The sequence below is a fragment of the Stegodyphus dumicola genome, chromosome X1 (genome assembly GCF_044657685.1).
Source record: "Stegodyphus dumicola isolate Sdum_Otavi_A_Nest chromosome X1, ASM4465768v1".
In the NCBI taxonomy this organism is placed as follows: domain Eukaryota; kingdom Metazoa; phylum Arthropoda; class Arachnida; order Araneae; family Eresidae; genus Stegodyphus; species Stegodyphus dumicola.
The window spans coordinates 189,026,199-189,049,909 of NC_140780.1; the positions used below are offsets into that span (position 1 = coordinate 189,026,199).

The window sequence follows — 23,711 nt, forward strand, 5'->3', positions numbered from 1 at the left end:
GAAGCTTCAGTTAACTTTATGTATTCTGCTTCAGTGCTTGATAGTGCTGAAATTCTTTCCGTGATTCACAGGAAATCAGGTTTCCTGCTAATATGAAACTGTAGCCAATAAATGATTTCCTGTTGAGAGTATGTTTGGCCCAATCCATGTCTATATATCATTTGAGATTTTTATTTGTCTTGTAATAACTTATCTTCACGTTTAACATAGATTTAAGGTATTTTAATACTCGTTTTCCTCGAATTCAGTGAAAGTATTTGAGGGGTTACTGTTAAATTGACTAAGTCAACCAACAGAATTTTCAGTGTCGTGTCATGTAGGTACGGCTAAGTGAAATTAACGGTCAGATTAAGGATTGATACTTATTTTTGTCTACACTCATTTTCTTTGGCAACTTTTGATGATTTGCGTAGTTTAACATTAAAGTCTAAAGGTGTTGGTATAGGGTTACATTCTTGCAAGTCAACCTTTTTTCGATGTACTGAGTTTGGCTAATGGATACATTTTTATTTTGTTCTCAGTTAATGTCTAAACACTGTTTTATTTTACCCAAATCCCTCATTTCAAAAGTTTTGTTGAGAATTTTCTTAATGTGTGTCATGTAAAATTCACTTTTATTTGTATTATTAAATATTCTACTATGTCACGATTATGATATAGTCATCAGTTTCTGAATATAAATATAGTTATCGGACGTTAACTTTTCGAATTTGAGTTTTCGCAAATCTTCATCTAATTTCAGATTCCACATTTGTCCTGCTTGCTTATGTTCACAGATTGACTTTTCCAGAATGCAAACTTTGCCTTCAGAAGTTTTGAAACCTTTTGGTTGAGACATGAAGATCTCTTCACCAATTTTTCTGTTCCCGATACGCAGTTTGAACATCCATTTGATGTATCTTCTGGTTATATTTGGTAGCTAAAGCAAGCAATGTTTGTACAGTCAAAAGTCTTTAATCCGGACTCGTCGGGACTTCGGTGATTCCGGATTATAGATCATCATTTTAAATCTGGTAAGATGGCATGCAGAAATTATAAAATTAAAAATATGAAACCGTAATTTATGAAATAATGAGCAATTATGATCTAAAGGGTATCAAAATTTACAAAAAAAGAAGCTTAATATTTATTTGTTTACTTTATAAAACATTTCTTTCAACGCGTGCATGTGTACCTTACGCATAGCCGAAATTAGAAAATTGCAACCAGAAAACTATTTGATTTGTATTCGTGATATTTATAATGACAAGGAATTTGATTTAAATAATATCAAAGATGGAGTAAATAGAGATTAAATACTACATTTAGTAAGGAATTATAAGCCGAATAAAATAAAAACATCAGCCCTGAAGATAACGACAGTGCTGACAGATCAACTTCCAGTTCATTGCCCCTCCCCGCACAGAGCAGCGTGAAATTGATAAACAGATTTCGGAACGGTTAGATAAACAAAGGATATACCTTATCCATTTTTTGTAGCAATTAGTTTTTTGTTTGATGGACATCGAAACATACTTTCGTTTTCTAGATCCTTTGGGAGCTCCAGCATCGGAAATTCTATTTGACATAATCGAAAGTTCAAGCTTACTTTTATAAAATTGCTCTTTCAGTCTGCAAAAAATAATAAGCCGAATCCAATTCGAAGATTAAGGAACAATGCAATCATCAACATTAACTGAAATAGATAATTAGATAATTTTAGCTTATACCGTCCGTTATACATTAAGCGCGCACGCGTGAAACGCCTATGAGCATGCATCAACGCGGCGCATGCGCAGAAAGATTTTAGCTTTGATGTCCGGATTATAGATCATTCCGGATTATGGGTGTCCGAATTAACGACTTTTGACTGTATAGTGTTATAACAAACTACTGGTGAAAACGTTTTGTATAATCAGTTCCATACTTCTGCAAGCATCCTCTGGTAGCGAGTCTGGCTTTGTACCGATCGATTGTGCTGTCTGCTTTTCGCTTCAGAATACTCATTTGCAACAAACAGCTTTTCTATTTTTTGGTAAATCGGTTAATTCCCATGTATGGTTCTTAATTAACAAATTATATTCTTGTAAAGCTGCTCTCCATTAATCAGCATTTGGCCTGGATAATGCTTCTACAATTGCTGGAACAGCAAAAACCTTTTGCAAAAAAACAAGAGTTTACCAATTTAGAATTTTTTTTTATTATTGTTGATAGATTTTTCATGGATTTTCCTGTTTTCAGGAATTAAGTTCTTCCTGTTCCTCTTTCTAAACTTTGAGCTTGAATTGTGTTTTCTTCAGGATTTGCTCTCCTTTCATTTGGCAGTTCGGAATTCTTATCCGCTTCTGAATTTTCTTCATTGGGCTCAGATTCGAAGAATTCCTGTTCGTTAGCTATTGAAGTTTTCGAGTTTGCTTCAGTTTCCAGGACTTCCAAAAATCTGACATCACGACTGTGTGTCACAAGTTCCAGGTTTCCGCAGATGATGTGCTTTTGATTCCTCAGAGACAACTACATCACAACTTATCGGGAGAAAGCCATTCTGTATCCCTCAGTTGGTGGGTCCATTTGACTTCATTGAAAGGGGACAAGGCTTCAAGGAGCTTTAGACCAATCGCAGTACAGACGAGTGACGAAATTTATAGCGCGTGCTGGCTGAAGTTCTAGGAATATTCTCCCATAATTTCACTAACCCACACACTGTATTTGTAGTTTGAAAAAAATAGAATAATTGATAATAATAATAATAATTAATATTAAATATAAATATATTATAGCACAAAATGGAAATATGACCAATACGCAGCAAAATATGCTGCTGTGTGATGTGAAGGAAAATCCCGTTTTTTAAGGGGAAGTTAACGCAGGGTTAAGAAATAAAGAGTGTGGGATACCATGAAAGCAACGGTAAATAGATAAGAGTAAATGAAATAAACTTAATTCAAATCATTTTAGAAATAAATAATTTTAATCATTTAAATTTATAATATGATTAATTTGCATTACAATCTAATAGCAAACAATGTTTTTTATTTATTTTTCTCAAGCTTACATTAAAACTGTGTTTCACACAATTTATTTTACAGTTCAAATTAGAAAAATATTTCTTTAAGTAAGAAATTAGAAAGAAAGTATTTCTTTCTTAATGTTTCTTCCTTTTTTTTTTTAATTTTCTGTTGCTGTGAAAATTATTTCTTTCAGGAAAAGAAATAAAATTCATTCCTTATTACAGTATGGCCGATTGCTGCTGCATTCATCTATCACACATGCATCAAAATGTTTTATTTTAAATAATTTATTCTATAATTAACACGAAAGGAAATAATTTTTCAATATAAAATATATATACAACCAAAATTATACTAATCTATTCTGTATGTGTGATTAATTTGTATTGCAATTTTTGTCACGCATATATTAGTAATACTTTTTTTTAATAGTACACTGCTGTTATTTTAATTTCTTATAAATATATATATAAGAACTGCTTATTTTAGATATTCTTCCTTCTCAAAAGATTTTATTCTGTGAAAATACTTAAAAGATAGTAATATTATTTACGCAGTGGAAGTACTAAAGTAAAAATAATCAATGTAGATCTCCTGCAGTTGAAGAAGTCCTTGTCAAACCAGCATTTTGGCACATTAAATAGGAAACTAATAATAATCAATATCTCTTTTACAATATAAAAATGAGAACTCTGCTATGAACAGAATTTTTTTTTTTTTTTTTTTTTTTTTTTTTTTTTTTTTTTTTAAAGTTTGCAACGAAACAATGATTTTTTAATACTAATAGATTACAAAGATACTTTTTCATGAACAAACCCTCAGTCTTATAGAATTGTTACTTAATAGCATAATACCATAATAATGAAGTATAATTCTGCTAAGCCCACCAGTGGCCGAGTGGTAGAGTCTGGTCTGAAGTTCGAATCCCGCGAACGGGTTGGCCACATCGGCGTTTCTTTGGCTTTCCCCTTCTGTAATGTGTATACGAGCCAGTTTCCCTCAGAAAGTCTTCCCTTAGAAACAAGTTCAAAACCAGTTTTAAATTGTAATAAAATTTAACACACACAGAAAAAAAAATCTGAAAGTTTTCAAATTTTATATTACGCCCAAAGGGAAGTTTTTTTTAACGTTTTGCGTGTTACCTTTATTTATTAAATATCATCTTCACACTTAAACCATAAAATTCAATTCAAAGTGTCACACTAGTAGTAGTACTGCTACTGAAAAAATATTATAAAATTATTTTAGAGTTTTTTAATTATTATTATTTTCATTTTTATTTTACAGTAGTGTGAATTTCGCATAATAATGAACGACATTCTTTATTGGTTTCACAATGTTGTTCCTAAGGTATTGCACTGTTATATTTTTAACTTAATTCTTGCTGTACATAAATCGAGTAGATGCTTCTCGGATATGTATATTTTTATTAACTGAAGAAGGATTTATGTGCTAGATAAATACTTATTATCTTCTACATTTTTATATTATATAATTACAATATATATCTATAATTTCAAGAAAAGTATAAGTAACCTTTCTTTCAGTAGAAATTGCTTTCTTGTTTTCTGAATGTGGCTCCAAATACACTCTTAGTTCATTGCAAATTAAAATAACTGTAAATTTTGGCAATCTGGAATATCCAATGAAAGAATCTTCTGGTGGAGCAAAAGCATCAATTATTTTATATAAATTCGCTGCAGATTCAGAGATAGGGGCAAAAACACATACAAAGCCATTGTCTACTTAGAACATCAACTGGACAAGCCTGATTGACGACGGGGCAACACTTTTCCCTGCACTTCTGACGACTTCCGTACTCGGAGAATATGGGAGGTAGGAAAAACCTGTTTTTCACTAGCAGCGGCATCCGGCAGCTCACAAGCTGCTGCCGACTCTCGGAGCGTAGAATAGGCATCCACTTACGAATGTAAGCAGTTGTCAATACCATTTCTGCCCATAATCCTTGGGGTAATTTTGATTTGAACAGCAGACATCTGGCCATTTTAGCTAGGGTACAACTGGCATGTTGTGCAACTCATCTGTGTTGCTATCTGTACAGAACTGAGAAGTGCTGTTTAAAGTATTCCTTTTCTAAGAATTGATTAAATTCTTGTCTTTTAAATTCTTTCACATTATCACTATGGGTCATTTTTAGTTGCTTCTCAGCTTGAAATTTGTACTTTTTAACCCTTTAAATACCACACTATGATGTGAAGGTAACATAAACTTTATTTTGTGAAAAATTGATTTAAAACTCAAATATAAGAATTATGAAAAAGAAAAAAAAATATTTATTAAAATTGTTTTAACGATTTACAACACATTCCATAAATGGAACATTGGCGGGAAACGGTTTTTTAATATGATTCTATAAAGTATGATTTTTAAATTCGATACTATAGTTTGTCCACTATATTTCAGTATTAGTAAGTGAATTTCTAAGCATTATTCGGAAATAACACCGATTAAGCAGAAAAATAGGCTGGCTACACACATAGAAACTCAAAGCTACTCTGCCAACGTTTCTTAGGAGAAGAAACAAAGTTTTCACAGGAAAAAAGCTTTTCCAATAAATTAAAACCAAGTTACATAGTTGATAAGCAGAAATTTATAAAATAATTTTACAATAATTGTTAGCACTATTTACTGAAACGGGAAAGGAGCTGTAGAATGAAGAAGTAACAAAAAATCTTCATACAGAAATTCACTGAGCAGAAATCATATGAATGAATAAAAAGCTAAATAATACAAGAAAAAACGAAAGCTTACCAACATTTTTTGGTAGAAGAAATAAAGATAACAAATAATAATTGTTTTTTAATTGTATGTCCTGAGTCTTTTTTTCTACTGTTTATGGCAGTTAGGAAAGCATTTCTTTTGCAGTCTTTTCTCGCACTCGAAACAATTTGTTTAGTATTCTTCTACCATACGGTGCAACGTCTTTCTGTTGGCACAAAATAATGTGAATCTGATTGTATCAAACATTCAGAGTTATGTGCATGAGGTCCAGGAACTGTTTTTTTGGGGGGGGGCTCATGAGAAGCAGACATAGTTACTTCTCTCCTGAAATTGAGATATGACAGTTTTGCTTCCTTAACTTTGTGCAAACGTGAATGTTAAATCCATCCAGCAATATCAGCCATATTTATTGCCTTGCTAAACAGATTCCAGTACCATTTTTTCTTCTAAGCATAGGTCGATCTGAGAAATATCAATTTTCCTTTTGGGGGGCTCAACAAAATCTCTTAGCTTTACTCACGGGTTCATGTGTTGAATTATTGGATGCTATAGGTACTACTTTACTGTCGGCAAATGTAAACTTAGCCGTCACTTTTGTAATCAAAATTTCCTCTTTGCCATTTTGAAGCTTTCTTTGGATATCTGTAGGGCATCTTTCTGTCTGAAAATCCCAAATTCTGCCAGTTGCTATAAAGCTCTTTTAAGATAAATACATAAAGAACTAACAGGATGAAAAAAAGTTGTCAAAAATAATTTCATGCCTATCTGGATTTTCAACACTTGATTGAAGTTCTCACATAACTCTAGGTTCAAGAGGGGAGTTTTCTATTGCTGAACCTTTTCTACTGTAAATTCTGATAGCATATGGATAGTCATTATTGGAGCAAAACATCCATATTTTATAACCAAACCGAATTGGGTTTCCTTGGATGAACATTTTAGCCGAATAATGACTATAAGATGGGGACCACCAATTCACAGTTTAGAATAGAAGATTTCCCAAACTGCTCAACGTTTTTCCAATGCCAGTGCCTCCTGAATAATGCCGGATGATGACTGAATGGGGACCACCAATTCATCTATGCTCTGTTTAGAATCGAAGACTCCGAAGTGCTGAATGTTTTTCCAGTGCCATTGTCTCTTCAACAGTCTGAAATCGTTTTGAATGAGACGTCAGTATAGCGAATCTTCACGAATTGACAAAAAATATGAACAGGAAAATAGTGAAAATCTGATATTCCCAATCCACATTCCAATAAAGCCTCTCCAACTGAGTCGTAGCCCACCAGCAGCTGAGCGGTAAAGTCACTGAACGCTGGTAGTTCGGTCCGAGGTTCGAATCCCGCGAATAGGCCGGCTGCATGGGCGTTTTTGTGGTTTTCCCCATGTGTGACATGTAAATGAGCCAGTTTCTCTTAGAAAGTCCTCCACGAAGGCATCCCTCCCTTTAGGCAGATAGCCCTAGTGTGCTTTGCCGTAATTAAATACACCAAACACCAACTGAGTTGTAAACTACGACTAACTTATCAAAAAATGCCACGTTTGTTTCTTTAGCAGCTGTGAGTAACCCACTTCAGATCCATATGGGTATGTGTGGGGAGAGAGGTGGGGGGGGTTATGCGGAGGTCGAAATCAGATCAACAGCCATAAACATCTTTTCTCCTCATTTACTAGAACTTTTGATATGTGCGAACTCTTTCTCCATGCTTCTATTCACTGTAATCAAAGTAACTTCAGCATCTTAAAAAATACACAGTTATATGTCAGTGTTCCCTTTCTGGAACATCTACATTTCTTATCTCATAGTAGAAAACAAGAATCATCTTTCTATGATAGCTTACTGGCTATCGATAAAATGATTCTTTTTTATTACTCTCGTTGATTTCTAAAAACATTTGTTGAATTTTTAATTTTATATGAATTTTTGAATTTTGCTTGGAGAAAAGTAAGAAAAAGCTAAAATAATGATTTTTTTACCAAGATACTATTTTTTAGCAACATTATATCATTGCTAAAAAATCAAACCCTATTTTCTCTCTGTAAAAATTTTTACAGAGGAATATGAATAAAATTGTATTTTTTAAAAAATTTTAAAATTGATGTTCCATAAATGGAACATCGGCATGTAACGGGTTAAATGTTTCAAGGACTTTTTCTGTAGGGTGCACACAGTAATTTTCTGTGATTTGTTGTTGATGAATGTAATGAAATAGTTTGCACTACCTGTTTTGCACCAATGTTAACCTTGTTTGTTTGCATTAGGTACAATTTTTACAAAATAGCATTTCATGTTTGCATTTTGGAATTTTTAGATCATGCATCAACTTTTTGGAATGCATCAACTTTTAAGTTAACTACATTTAAAAAAACCACATCTTTCATACCATAGTTTCAGTTTACTGTGGGAATTATTTGCATTATACCCTTTGCAGCATTTGAAACTTCGATTGCATCCATTTGATTTATAACGTATAGGCCATTTTGCTTTGTTGACTGTAAGACATGTTTATTTTTTGTTTAAACCACATATGGTTATTTCTAAAATAGACGGTACATTTATGTTCCATTACCATGTTAAGTGTTCATTCATGTTAAAAAGTTCATTTTTAGATTGGAAACACATATAATTAAGTTTTATGTGTTGCAAAATTGAATAGACATTTGCAGAAATTTCTTTCCCTTTCCTTCAAAAAATTCATTATTTGCTAACTGGACTTTCAGTGATCAATGCGAATTCACTTCCATCATTACACTTGTGTGCTATTGCTACTGAGTCAGGGTACTAATTATGTGCTCCTAATTTTCACGTTGTATTCACAATATTGAGAGAACAACTTGGTTTAAAGGATTCTTGATTAGGGCTTTCGCATTCTTAGACGACTTTTTCGTTTTGCATTGATATTTACTAACACATCCCACACTTGGCTGTTTTCCTGTGCATTAAATTGATGACTTTTAGGTTCTTCTTGTAACTTTTAGCATGTTTTAAGTTGGGCAGTCTATCACAATACTGAAACTTTCGAATTTATTAGTTAGGCTACATAATAGCAAAATAGTTCAGAATTCTTTGAGAACTTCAAATCCTATTTCTGCTAGTTTGTGTACAGTTTCGAAAAGAGAAGTTACGTAATTGTGCATTTTTTTGCTCCTGCTCACCTTTTGGAGATAAGTTGCTTCATGACGGTAACTTTAATAATAGAACCTTTAGGCTGATGAATTTCGTGCAGTTTCATCCATGCCTTGTATGAAGCTTGCCATTTTTTACTATGCACTACCTCAAATGATGATTTTTTACTATGATACTCAGAGCAATAACTGTAATAAAGCTTTTTGATCTTTCAAAACCCATATGTCAAGTTTGGCTTGTTAATTTCAGAAGCTTTTGGCTGTACTAACTGGCTCACTAGCTACTTCCCAAAGTTCTGATTTGATTAAAACCATTTTCACCTACATCGGTAGGACATGCAGTCTTCATTACAACCAGGAGGTCAAACAGTTTCACATATCGGAAGGTTTCTACTGCCGGATTATATACTTTTGAAGAAATGTAAATTTTCAACATTCTGAAATATGGAAAATACTATAATTTTCATTTATGAAGGAGTAATTGGAAAATTTGTGATAACCCAGATAATGCAGGAACATTGCAAAAGTGTAGCTTATTAAAATTGGTCTAAGGTAAATTTGCGTGATCTTGTAGCAAAAAGTGTGTTTCATGTGTTCAGATTTTAAATATAAATTTAAAAAGTTGCAATAAACAGTTTTTAAGGAAGATCCTGATACTCCCTTATTCAGATGAATAATGATATGGGCCACTGAATCACCCCAGTCATTTGGTCGGGGAAATGTGAATTCTGTTGTTCATTATGGAATCAGTTTCTAAACATAAGATTTTGGAATGAATTTCTAAGCATGAACTTGTTATCTTGAAGGCTTAGTCAAAAAAGCCTAGAGAAAGCAATATTGTATGTCTTTAGAATGTGACTAATTTCAAGAGGCAGCAAAATGTCTGTTAAGACTCTTGTGACATCTAAGAATGGTACTCTTGTGACATCTGTGGTCATCATCATGGTATCTCTTGTTATATCTGTAAGTATGGTATCAGCTTTCACTAAATGCATATAGCTTTATGAAAGCTGTTTTTGCCTTAAGTATCTAGTAATTTGTATAGTTACCTCATGTCACTGGGAAGTAGCTGAATTAGGTATGTATGTAGAAATGGACTGAAGAACTCTAAAAGATCCATAGGCTTCTCGTGAATTTCCAGATAATGGTTGCAGAACATGACAGTGTCACGTTTATGAAAGCATGGCATAAAAGTGACATACCTAAAAAAAGGCTTATGCCGTAAGTCATGTATATTTGGATAGGCATACTGACTTTTAAATGTGCTGACAAAGATTGCCAATGTTGAAAGGTATAGGACAGTATTGTGAATACTAATGAATGTCTTAGTATGTCTATCTAGGAGAAATTGATCTCTCTTGCCCACACACAGCTTCACTAGTAGAAAAATCTCTCAAGAAAAGACTTTTGTGCATAGATTAACAAGCTGAATGCCTAAATTTAAATGAGATTGAGCAAGTGTGCTATGTTCCAGGAAGGCATGTTTCTGTCCTCTTAGACTCCTGAGCAATATCAGAAGAAAAGTCTTCCTTGCTTTAAAAGAATTATGTCTGGTACTCTATGCAAATGAGTAATCGTCATCATCATAAGCAATTTGATTGGTTAACTAACTAATTAAAGCAAAGCATACAAGCATTATCTGCCTGAGAGAGGAATAATATCGGAGGCCTTTCTAAGAAAAGCTGGCTCATATTGTATAACATTATGGGGGGACCTTGAAAATTCATGCTGCCATTCCATGAGGACTTGAATCCAGACTGAACTACCAGTACTAATTCAGAAGTCAAACAACAAAAATCAGCGTTATATTTACAAAATTTTCACAGGACTAGTTTCGATGGTTTTACAGAACCACCATTCTCCATTGGAGAACTGGATTTTCTAGAGGCATTTCACATTCATAAAAATCTTTCTGTTCTAGTTAACGATCCTAATTCCAATCCAAATTTGCCTTCGGCCTTTAAAGAAATTATGTTTTAGTTCTGGTTTCACCAACAGATGGCGCCACTTGCTTATTCTTGTCCAAACTTTCTTATCTTATCTAATCATTTTTTCCTATCTTGTTCATTTGCGGTTTTGTAGCTGAGGATGGTGGTTCGGTAAAACCATCGAAACTAGTCCTGTGAAAATTTTGTAAATATAACGCTGATTTTTGTTGTTTGACTTCTGAATTAGTATTTATTCGGCGTGTTATTGTGTCTGAACTACCAGTATTTAGCAATGTGGCGACTTGCCTACTTCAACTCAACGCTGCCAGTCTGATAGCAACCAAAAACAAAATAATGTTTATCCTGTTCTATTGTTATTATTATTAATGATCTGTCTCAAAATTTGTACTAACATGATTGGTGACTTGTATTTATTACGAATAGCAACCTTCAATGTTGCACGAATATGGAGTTTATATGTCAAAATTCTGAGCAACTGTAAGTTATCCATTGTGATGAGATGCAAGTAAGACATTTCACCTGTGATTTCAAGCGTTGTGCCGCATTTCGGTGAGTCAACATATTTCTGTCATAATTTCAGCAGATATATGTATCGTCTGCTGCATTTGAGCTGCCAATTTCTCTGATTTCAAGTACCAAGAAACTGTCACTATATACATATTGATTATTTTTCTATACATATTATTACTGTGCGTATTTGATTGGTCTAAATTGGTTGACAACGATGCTGCTTCACAATTTGTGCGAGTGGCAGTTAAGCCACCACCTTTTTGTCGCCGAGACCTATCGTTATGGTTCATTCAATTGGATGCGCAGTTTAAATTGAGTCACATTACTGCTGACGAAACTCAATTTTATACAGCGATCACCGCATTACAATCAGAGGTACTACAATCAGTTTGTGAAATAATTTTGAATCCACCGGCGATGGACAAATACAAATCTTTAAAAAAAAAGTTAATTTCTGTTTATGAAGAATCCGAGACGGTTAAAATCTAGCAGCTGTTGCACTATTTACAGTTGGGTAATATGAGGCCTTCCCAATTGCTGTCTAAAATGTCAGACTTAGCTGCTAAATGTCAGACTTAACGGATAACATTCTTTAAACATTATGAATGAATAGACTCCCATCTAACGTGCAAGCCATTTTTGCAGCCAGTAGCGAGCCACTTAAAAATCTTCCCGAAATCGCTGATAAAATTCATGAGCTGGCCATTCCAGCCCAAATACATGCAGTGCAGGCTCCTGGTCCCCAGGTATTGGGGGCATTAAGGCTCACATTAATGATTTGCCCAAACAGGTTGCTCAGTTAGTAGCCATCCAAGCTGAACCTTTTCAGCGCAATTGCTCTACATCATGTGATCGAAATACATGTCGTCACTGAGGAAATGTTATGAAAGCCCTTCTCCTGGTACAGTCAAAAGTCGTTAATCCGGACTCGTCGGGACTTCGGCGATTCCGGATTATCGATTTTTCCGGTTTATAGATCATCAATTTAAATCTCATAAGATGGCATGCAGAAATTCTAAAATTAAAAATATGAAACCATAATTTATGAAATAAAGAACAATTATGATCTAAAGGGTATCAAAATTTACAAAAAAAAGCTTAATATTTATTTGTTTACTTTATTAAACATTTCTTTCAATGTAAGTTGTTTAAGTTGCTTCGTTTTATGTGATAATACTTTCTCTTTAATTCTATAAACAGACATAATTTCTTGTTCAGTTACAAAGTTTCGCTGTTCATGTCCCGTTAATTGCTGTGCCGAGAATACCGACTAACTTGTCAATCGAAATTTTTTCGTTTTCACTAACCTCTCTGTCACATTCTTCATGTCTTTATCCGTTTTTTGCAGCAATTCCACTTTTGTTTGTTGGACATCGAAACATACTTTCGTTTTGTAGATTCTTTGGAAGTTCCAGCATCGGAAATTCTATTTGACATAATCGAAAGTTCAAGTTTACTTTTATAAAATTGCTCTTACAGTCTGCAAAAAATAATAAGCGGGATCCAATTCGAAGATTAAGGAACAACGCAATCATTAACATTAACTGAAATAGATAATTAGATAATTCCGTTATACATTAAACGCGCAGGCAAAAATGTATTCTGCACTTGCGCACACGCATATGCGCAGTAGTCAAGGTCTTACGCGCACACGTAAAACGCCTGTGCGCATGTGCCAACGCGGCGCATGCGCAGAAAGTTTTCAGCTTTGAGGTCCGGATTATAGATCATTCCGTATTATGGGTGTCCGAATTAACGACTTTTGACTGTATTTGTTCTTATCACCACAAATTTGGAAACAAATGCCGCCTATCATGTCGTTATAACGACCAGGGAAACGAGAAGGGCTGTCGCTCAAAGTCGTGAACGACAGTGGCCGGAATTTTGCACTCCTTTTCATCATCGATATAAATTTGGGCTTAAAGTTTCTTGTAGATGCCAGGGCTGATGTTTCTGTCGTTCCACCACATTTTCACGAAAAAAAAAGTGCCTTACCAAGTTACAACTTTATGCAGCAAATGGAATTCCTATTAAAACTTTTGGTAAACAATTGATATCTGTTGATTTATGATTACTCCACAACTTCCATTGGCAATTCATTATTGCAAATCCTATTATTGGCGCTGACTTTTTACAACAATTTTCTTTGTTTGTCGATCTTAAGAATCACCGTTTGGTAGATTCCAAAACCAACTTAATTTATCCGGGAGTAATTCGCAATAGTCAAGATATGAGTATCAAACTGAATTTGGTAACTTGCAAGTTTTAGAGAGAAAGCTATTTTTATAACCCTTAATCTTGAGCAGGCATATCACCAAGTGTTAACCCAGCTGATATTCCAAAAATTGCAATTATTACGCCTTTTGAACTATTTGAGTTTCTGGTCATGACTCTCAGCTTATGCAATGCTGCTCAAATGTTCCAACACTTCAATCAGGAATCAGGTGTTAATCGGCCTTCACTTTTGTATACCTTATTTTAATGACGTCTTAATCACCTCCTCTTCAGAGCAAGAACACATATCATATTTGAGAACAGTTTTTTAATGTTTTCAAACAAGGGAAACAAATGCCGCCCATCATGTCGTTATAACGACCAGGGAAACGAGAAGGGCTGTCGCTCAAAGTCGTCAACGACAGTGGCCGGAATTTTGCACTCCTTTTCATCATCGATATGAATTTGGGCTTAAAGTTTCTTGTAGATGCCAGGGCTGATGTTTCTGTCGTTCCACCACATTTTCAGGAAAAAAAAGTGCCTTACCAAGTTACAACTTTATGCAGCAAATGGAATTCCTATTAAAACTTTTGGTAAACGATTGATATCTGTTGATTTATGATTACGCGGCAACTTCCATTGGCAATTCATTATTGCAAATCCTATTATTGGCGCTGACTTTTTACAAAATTTTCTCTGTTTGTCGATCTTAAGAATCACCGTTTGGTAGATTCCAAAACCAACTTAATTTATCCGGGAGTAATTCGCAATAGTCAAGATTTGAGTATCAAAGGCGTAATAACTGCAGTTTCAAAGGTACGGTGTCAGTCTTAATCCTTCCAAATGCGTTTTTGACCAACCAAGAGTATCTTTTCTTGGTCATGAAATTTCTGCTGATGGTGTTCGACCCCTTCCAGATAGTCAACGCTATCCGCGATAAGCCCGAACCATCTACAGTGAAGGATTTAAGATTTCTTCCTATGCTAAATTTTTATCGATGTTTCTTACCTCATGCAGCAACCATATAAGCACCTGTAAATTCTTTTTTGGTTGGAAGCAAGGAAAACTAAACGTGTTATAACCTGGACCACAGAATCTTGCAAAGCATTCCAAAAATGCAAAAATTATTTAATTTTGGCAAAAAATTTGCAGTATCCTTCAGCATCTAAACCATTATCACTCTACGTTGACGCATCAACAACAGGTATAGGAGCAGTTTACAACAAAAAGATCAAGAATTATGGAGACCACTTTCATATTTTTCTAAAAAAAAAAAAAACTCGCCAGCACAAACTAGGTACAGCACTTACAGTTGGGAATTATTAAGAATTTATGAAACTCAAATATTTTTTACACTTGCTTGAGGGGCGCGTGTTCATGATCTTCACAGATCACAAATCCTTAACCTATACTTTTCAGCAGCGTCCAGATAAAGCTTCTCCTCGTCAAATGAGACACCTAGACTTCATAGGGCAATTTTCAATAGATATCCGTTATGTTGAGGGTTCGAAGAATATTGTTGCAGACAACTTGACTCATATTGAAGAACTAGCCGTTCCTTCGCCAATAAACTTTGCTGCCCTTGCGGATGAAAAACACTGGGATTCAGAACTACAAACCCTCTTTAAAAGCAAATCTTCAACCAGTCTCAACTTGCAGCCTATGCAGCTGAACCTGGAAAATCCTTTATTGTGATGTTCAGGATTCAAGATTTCGAACTTATGTTCCCTCCGGGTTTCTCCATGCCATTTTTAGTCAGTTACATCGTCTGTCACATCCTGACATCAAGGCTTCGAAGAAACTGATACAGCAACGTTTTGTATGGCCTTTTATGCAAAAGGACATAGCCAATGGAAGACGTTAGTGCTGGAGTTCCAAAGATCTAAAATTGTTAGACACATCACCAGCCAACTTAAAAATTTTAATTTGCCCTCATCTCGCTTAATCACGTGCACCTCGACTTGGTCGGGCCATTGCCGCCTTCTAATGGATATTCCAGTATTCTTACTTGCATTGATCGATTTACTAGCTGGCCCAAAGCCGTTCCTTTGGTAGATATTTCAGCTGATACGGTGGCAAAGGCATTTTACACCATTTGGATTTCTCGATTTAGAGTTCCAGAGCAGATTTCTACTGACCAGGGGCGTTAGTTCGAGTCCAAACTATTCACGTCACTAAGTATTTGGGCACTTACAAAGTGAGAACCAGCCCCTACCATCCAAGTTCCAATGGAATTCTCGAGAGATTTCATCGCTTCTTAAAACAATCAATTCGATGCCACACTGCATTACAGTGGACTGATGTGTTACCTACTGTACTTCTAGGTCTTCAATCATCCTTAAAAGAGGATCTGAATGTCTCTTCTGCAGAACTGGTATATGGTACTAATCTCTGTTTGCCTGGGGATTTTGTACATTCACTCAATCCATCTACCTGCAATGTAGATCCTGTTGCATTCGTGCATCAGCTTAGAAACTGTGTGTCAAAATTGTGACCACTTTCTGCCAGCGCAAATTGCAAACAAACTGTGTTTGTGCATAAAGAACTTAGAAACTTATCTTGTGTTTTTCTCAGATGTGATGCTTTTAAAGCCTTCTCTCACACCACAATTTTCAGAGCCCCATTAAGTGCTAGTTCGAAACAAAGAAACATTTAAAATTTTGGTCAACAAAAAAGAAGTCGTCTTTGGTATCGACCGACTTAAGCCAGCATTTATCTGGACCTCAGAAGCCACTGGAGCAAATGCATCTTCACCATCGCAAATTTCGTCTCAAGATCCACATCTATCTCCAACGGACTTCAATGCAAGCTGTTCCAAGCCTTCGACAGAAACCACGACTTCCGACTTATCAGATGCTACAACAAGAACACGCTTGGGTCGCCGAGTTTGCTTCAACCCAAAGTATTTGTAAGGTATCGTTAGCACTGGAGGGGAGTATTGTGGTGACTTGCCTACTACAACTCAACGCTGCCAGTCTGGTAACCCATAGCAACTGAAAACAAAATAATGTTTATTCTATTCTATTATTATTATTAACGATTTGTCTCAAAATTTGTACTACCATAATAAAAATTGTACTACCATAAGCAGTCTTATCTACTGAACCACTAGTGGATCCATAAACAGTTTGGTTCATTGCTACTGGTCCTGCATTTCTGTAAAAATTGATAACATTCCATATTGAAACACTTTGCCTTTTACATTTTTGCTGTTCAGTTTTGATGTAAGCTTCTCTAACAGTGATTTTTAAATAAATGTTTAGCTTATGAATTTTCTTATAAAGTACTTCTTATTTGCTACAAGTGTTGCCAAAATCTTTCATATAGTGACCAAATGGATTAAACCAAGGCTTCTGTGAGGTTACCAGACAAGGTTACCAGAGGCTTCTCAGGTGCTTCAAAAATGTAAAATAAAAACTGAATGGAATTAAGGAATTCGAAACAAAATGTGGAATCAGAATTAGAAATCTTGCAGTTAGGTAGAACAGGTAGAAAATGGAAATTCACCAGTTTAAATTTTGTCTCTACTAGCAGCTGATTCTTAGAACTATATATTTGAGAAGCTTCTTGATCATCCAACTGGAATCTGCTTGAAACTTCTCAAAACTTAGCTCCATATAAATCCAGCTTTAGGATCACTGAATCTGAATGTTCATATGGAAAATATTGTAATTTCTTAGCAATGCTTCCAAGAGTTTTGTTTTAATTTCTTTGTGAGGTTTGTAGTGTAGTGAAATTTCATTAATAAAGATGATAATAAAACTTAAAAAATGTATAACATCACTCTTAAAAGCAGATCTGTACTAATATGTGAAGAATATGGAAAGCCACCGTGAGTCCTTGCTACAAATTAAACTGTCTTGAAAGAAACAAACGTTAACAGGGTTCGTAGTGGTCCTTATCAGTGTTTATAAAACCTTATATTTGAAAATAAAATATAAAGGCCCTTATAGGTGCTTACTTTTTTTTTAAAGCCCTTATTTTTTTGTTTTTAGTGCCTTTTTTTTTTTAATGAACTCTCCATTTTCCCCCGTACCAAAGCCAAAACTAAATAAACATCTTTTCTTCCTAATATGGAATGTCAGATGGTGAATAATACTCCCAGAAATAGCTTTTCCCCTTTTCTCTGCATTAACATAACCTTTGGTGTGCACGGAGAGTACAGACAGGTAGGTGCCCGTTGTTCTATTGGTCAAAGAATTGCGAAAGCAGTAGAAAATTCCGGTACATTCGGCATTCTTTTCCTCCCACCCAAATACTACACATGTTTGAATTTCTATCAAGATCTTAATAATTTGCATTCTCGTTCCACTTGGTCAGTTCATATTCGTGTTTATGATCGTTATGCTTATAATATGAGCATGTGTATGAATGTTTATAATAACACAGTTGCAGTAACTGCTGAAGTATAGTAATCTTCCAAAAATGGTTGTGTTTTAACACAGATTAGCTTTCTAAGGAATAATATTCGGAATGGCTTAAATAAAGGGAAAGTAATCGAATAGTCAAAATAATTTCCTTTTTTTGGCCAATACATTATACAGTACGAAGGTTGGGAGGTTCTCCGCAAAATCTTGAATATTGAAACTGTTACAGTTCGCTGCAAAACAAGCAACGGACCTTTCTTTCCTTCTTTCTTTTTTTGGTCACTTTCCAATCTGGATTGAATAGGACTAAAAGTTCTGCGTTCTACCAACCCAAGCGAAGAATGATTCTGTTCCGGAAATTTAACGCAGTCTGTTGAAAATTAGAATGAAAAACACTCCAGATTGGTAAGTCTCTTTCTTTTCTTTTATTTAATTCTTTATTCTCCCAATACCAGCAGCTGTTGATATCACGTGACTGCGTAATATCACGTAGGGAATAATTACAGCGCATGTATTGCACAATAACGTTTCCTATATTTTGCAGAGATAATTAATTTTGTTGTTCAGTCCAAGATTTGTTTATGAACACTTAAGAGTTTTACTGTGCTTGCTAAGCAGAATATTTTTCAGTTCCGTTTGTTTATTTTTATCTGATGCACATATAGAAATGTCAAAAGCATTTGTTAAGCGGAAAAATCTAAAGAACGGCTACGGTCTACCCCCCTTCGCTCCTCTTTTTCAAGTTACGCTCGACTGTTCGAATATTCGCCAATTTCCAAGTATGCGGGTTAGTTAAGCTTTTACTGTTAAAGGATGACTGCATGAAGCAAATTTATGTCTTCTGATTTCAGAAATGTTCCTCTTTTTTACTTAAATTACTTTGCTTGCAATATCTGTTAAGGGAAAACTGTTATACAATGAAAATTTAGAAAATGTTCAGAATTTAGATTTAAATTATTTAAATATCAATATGAGTGGAAAAATAAATTGTATTTATTATTAGGTTCCAAGCAAACACAATAAATGTGCCTTATTATTTATTTTCTCTATTTTGAACTGAAATTTCATCATTAAATCTTGTAATATAGTTTAGTTCTGCATAGTTTCTTTTTTTTTCCCCCCCTCGAATTGAAAACTAGTTCTGTAAATTGAACTGTTATTTAAAATTAAAAACAAAAAAAGAGTAATTTTCCATGGTTGAGGTAATGCTTATTCTATCTGCATAAATACTGCATTTCTCATATTTTAAATTACAAGTCTAATATAATGTAATTAGACAGGTGCTTATTTTTTCCTTAAAATGTGCTTATAGGTGCTTATTTTTTTTTAACTAAAATGTGCCTATGAACCCTGGTTAAGAATCAAAAATATATTCAGGTGCATTTCAAAGCTTTGAAAGACTCGTTTAAGCTTTTTCTTTCCCATGGCTTAGAAAAGGTGCTTGAATGACTTTTAATGGATACTGTATGTGTTTAATATTTAAAAAAAAATAATAATAATCCAGATTAAATTTGACAGATTATGGGGTCTTAACAGATTTGAAATCTCACAGTTAACAAAACATTGCATATAAAAAACTGGGTATAGGGCTGCATATGAGATAATTTCAAAATGTTCTCTGAGAAAGCAAATTAATTCTGTTATCATTCACAATTTCACATTCCTGTAAATCAAAATTTTCTATACATGTATCGAAATGATATACAGAATCCACGTCAATGCAAAACAAGGCATTTATCTGCAATTATCAAATTGAACCTAAAATTAGAAAACTGAACAAAAATGCATCTCATTAAATGTTTTTTACATTCTTCAAATTATGCTTCAATTTTGGCATGCAGCTGCATTTTCATAAAACCAAATTTTGTCTTTTATAAAGAATAATAAAAATTTCAGATAAATAATGAATGAATATGTGTTTTAATTCAAATGCCTATAATGATTAACTTGCAAGAACCAAATTTATTTTAATGACCCTAAGGATGCCCTCCGCAGTAATGTAATAAGGTAAAATATCTGCTGTAACACAAATTGGTTTCATTTACTGAACTTTAGGAAATCTTTTATGTATGACTAACTTTTGACAGTATTATATTGAGAATAAATTGAGGTACTATTATACATTTTAAAATTTAATTCCTTGACCATTGCACAACTGTCCTCTTACTTGATATTCTCTACCTTTTTACCTTACCCCTGTAATACTATACTCAGACATTATTAACTCATAAGATGTAGAAAATATCTATGGGGATCTGGTAGATGAATTCTTTCTAAAAAAAGTCTGAGTAAAAGTTTTGGAACTGCTGGATTAGACCGTTAAAACACAGGTAGTTTGATATAGATTCTGATAAATAAGTTGGCTCTGCATTTTTGTAGTTATCCTCCTGCATAATTAATGTTTCCTTTAGGAATACCTCCATGAAGGTATCCTTCCCCTTAGGAAGGTAATCTGCTATGCTTTATCTTCTGGAATTTGCTTGAAGTTATAAGAGATTTGAATGTAGAATTTTTATTTTAATGGTAGATTTTACTTTTCTGTCATATGAAATGTTTAGTTCTGGCATTCAAGTTTGATGTTTAGTGTTATGTATTTGTTACTAGAGCTGTGTATTTTCAAACCACTGTGTTTATGAAGTCATTTTATAATGCACATCACATCTGAATAACTCAATTATACGTCTTTCTGTTTTTCAGAATTTGTGTATATGTTTAAGTAGATTCAACTCTAATAACTGATTATCTTTTCTTTAATTAAGTAGTACTATTCTTTTCAAATGTTGAAAATTCATACTGAAAAATGTTTTGTGATACTTGTGTGCTATTAATAAAGTTTTCTTATGAATAATTTCTTTTATTTTCACATTCATTAAACGAATTCCAATCCAGTGATGCTAAATAGTTATTTTTAATTGAGTAATCATTATTATATTCAAATCTTAATCTACACATTTCAGTAAAAAAGTTTATTGAAGGCAGTTCTGCTGATGCTCGCTATAGGAATTTTTCTCTTCTGTTTTATGGCCACTAATCAAATGGCATCGTATTTCAAATGTGAAGTACTGTAACTGTACTAGATTCAACTACTAGTACTTTATACAAAACGCAACCTGTAAATATACAGTTAAAGGTATCCACACAGAAGCATCTAATAATCTGATGACATAGTTCAGTTAAAAGTAATTATTAAAACAGTTATGGGTCAGCTATGTTCCAGTGGTGGAATTCCATGGTGACAACTATGCTAATTCTGTTCCCAACACAGGGCAATGATTAAATGAAAATTACCATATTTACCAGCATATAAGATTCACTTTTTTTCTTTGAAAATAGGTCTGAAAAACAGGGTGCATTTTACATGCCAATACTCCGTTTTATACATCGATACATCATTTGTGAATGGGTCAAAGTTTCATGAGATTCTCTGAAAACAGAGACAGTGGTTAAATCATATAAGAAGTGTGGCATTAGTAATGCACTGGATGGTACAGAGGACAATTTGTTGTATGAGAGCTCAGATGCTGATTTAGAAAAGGTTTCAAGTGACTCTTCATTTAGCTCTGAAGACGAGTGTCTGGGTTTTGACGAAAGAGATTAAAAGGTGTTTCTTTCTCACATAGATTGAGCATTTGCAAAAAGTATTACTTTGTATTTAAAACACTGTAATGATCAGTAAAAAATGTTTTATCCTTCAAAAACGTGTATAAAAAAAAGGGTGCATCGTATGCACTGGCCAATGTGATAATTATAACAGGCCATGTAGCAATAACCATAGCAAAAAAGTAAAAGGTCTTTTAACTGATGTAGGCTTATTAAATCCATTTTCATTGCAGCAATGCTTCTTATAATGCCCTTTTTCAGTAATGTATCTTGCAGTTAATGAGCATCATCTGTAAATAAAGCTTACCTTTATTACTATTGTTTTATCTTTCGTTCAGGATGGGGGGGGGACTTTTTAGGAACAAATTAGCAATTTTTAATAATAGCAATATGAAATTTCCCTTAAAGAGTACAGTAGGAGAATGCATTATGTTCCCGAAAACAACCTGCAAAGTAAAATAAGGAGTCGCCTAGCTGATAAATAATTTTAAATTTAATATTTTTCTGGCAACATCCAGTAAAGTGCTTAATATGCAAGTAAAATAATCCTTGATGTAATTCCGCTTTTTATCTTACAAACTGCTGTGGTACTTTCCCGTTTTGTATCAGCCCTTCAATGTTAAAATGTAGTATAAGTTAGTGTAATTTTTGTCTTTCTGGCCTAATAATATATGCACTGAAATATTAATTGGCTCTTTTTGCCAGGCTTTTGAAACTCAAATGTGCTGATTTGTAACAGTTTTTAAATGTCATTCAGTATTTTTTATTTTAAGTGGTATTTTAAATTTTCAGATTGTAACTGTGTCAAGAGATGGCTGTGGCAAAGTATGGAATTCTGAAACTGGTTGTCTTATTACTGACTTGAAATACGTTTTACCTCAAAAGTCGGATGGAAAGTACATTTTCAGAAGTTGCAGGTTAGTATATATTAGGGCTTTAATTCTAGAAAAGCTTTTTTTTTTTTTTTTTTTTTCTTTCCCCAAATTAGAAACTGCCTACTGTTGATGGTGTGAAAATTATTTGAAAAAGTTTTAGAAATATTTTTTATGGCAATTTTCTTAATTTACCCTTTTAAGGTAATTCCTTTCATTTCCTATGTCCTTTTAATTAGTGGGCCCACCAGCGGCTGAGCAGTAAAGTCGCTGAACACTGGTAGTTCTATCTGAGGTTCGAATCCCGCGAACGGGCTGGCTGCATGTGTGTTTTCGTGGTTTTCCCCATGTGTAACATGTATACAAGCCAGTTTCCCTTAGAAAGTCCTCCACAAAGGCATCCCTCCCTTTAGGCAGATAGCCCTAGTGTGCTTTGCCATAATTAAATACATCAACACACCACCTTTTATTTAGTAGATTAAATAAAAGGTTATTGCAAATGTGTGCAGATCCAGTACTTTTTTTAAAAATGAGTTAAATGTATTGCAGTAAAATTTGAAAGGATACATATATGCATGCAGGTATGAAGCCTCTTTGCATTTTGTGAAGTAGTGCAAGTGATTAGTAAATGTCGCCTGAGTTAGCAGAGAAGTTAATTTGTATTTTTAAATTCAACAGCAACAACAAAAAAAAAAATATTGGTAGCTCAAAGCAAATTTTTATCAGTGTTCAAAAAGCCACTTGCAAGCTGGAAATTTCTATGCTAGTAGAAGAAACTTTAAAATATGGGCTGTCTAGACAAAAGAAAACAAGTCATAGGAAATCAGCAGTAAGATCTAGTTTTGAACTTGATGTTCCATAGCCCATATAAATTAATAATATACAGTTAGTAATCAAAATATGCAGTAAAAGTCATAGTTCAAAGTAATTATTCACATTAAAAGTTTAATCCAAAAACCCAAGAGGTAACTTAATAGTCTTTGCAGTAAAAGTCATAGTTCAAAGTAATTATTCACTTTAAAAGTTTAATCCAAAAACCCAAGAGGTAACTTAATAGTCTTTCCGCTTCTTGTCACAATGGTGTTTAAGTTCATTTTGGGGAAGGAAGAGATTGATTAGGCAAGGGAAGGTTCCATTTGTTTGGATTCTCTTCAGCTGATGCAAATATCTCCAAGGGTAAAATTTTCTGAATGGGTCATTCCATCCTTACAGCTTAATGGGATATAACTCTCTGAATTGTCTTCTTACTTTTAAGAATCTGGAATGTTTCTCTAATCTCGGATATCAAAGCATGTAAGCCAGCATGGTTCCATTTTTAAATGCACATCTTTAATGATATATTCA

General features: G+C 33.9%; 1 protein-coding gene across 3 annotated transcripts in view; it reads left to right on the forward strand.

Moving 5' to 3' along the window:
* Positions 1-23,711, forward strand: part of LOC118201201 (guanine nucleotide-exchange factor SEC12) — a 142,696-nt gene that overhangs the window by 57,464 nt on the left and 61,521 nt on the right. For all 3 annotated transcript variants that reach the window (XM_085807127.1, XM_085807126.1, XM_085807125.1), the window contains one exon: positions 22,288-22,412. In XM_085807127.1, coding sequence (XP_085663253.1) covers positions 22,288-22,412 — 125 coding nt within the window. The remainder of the gene's footprint in view (positions 1-22,287; positions 22,413-23,711) is intronic.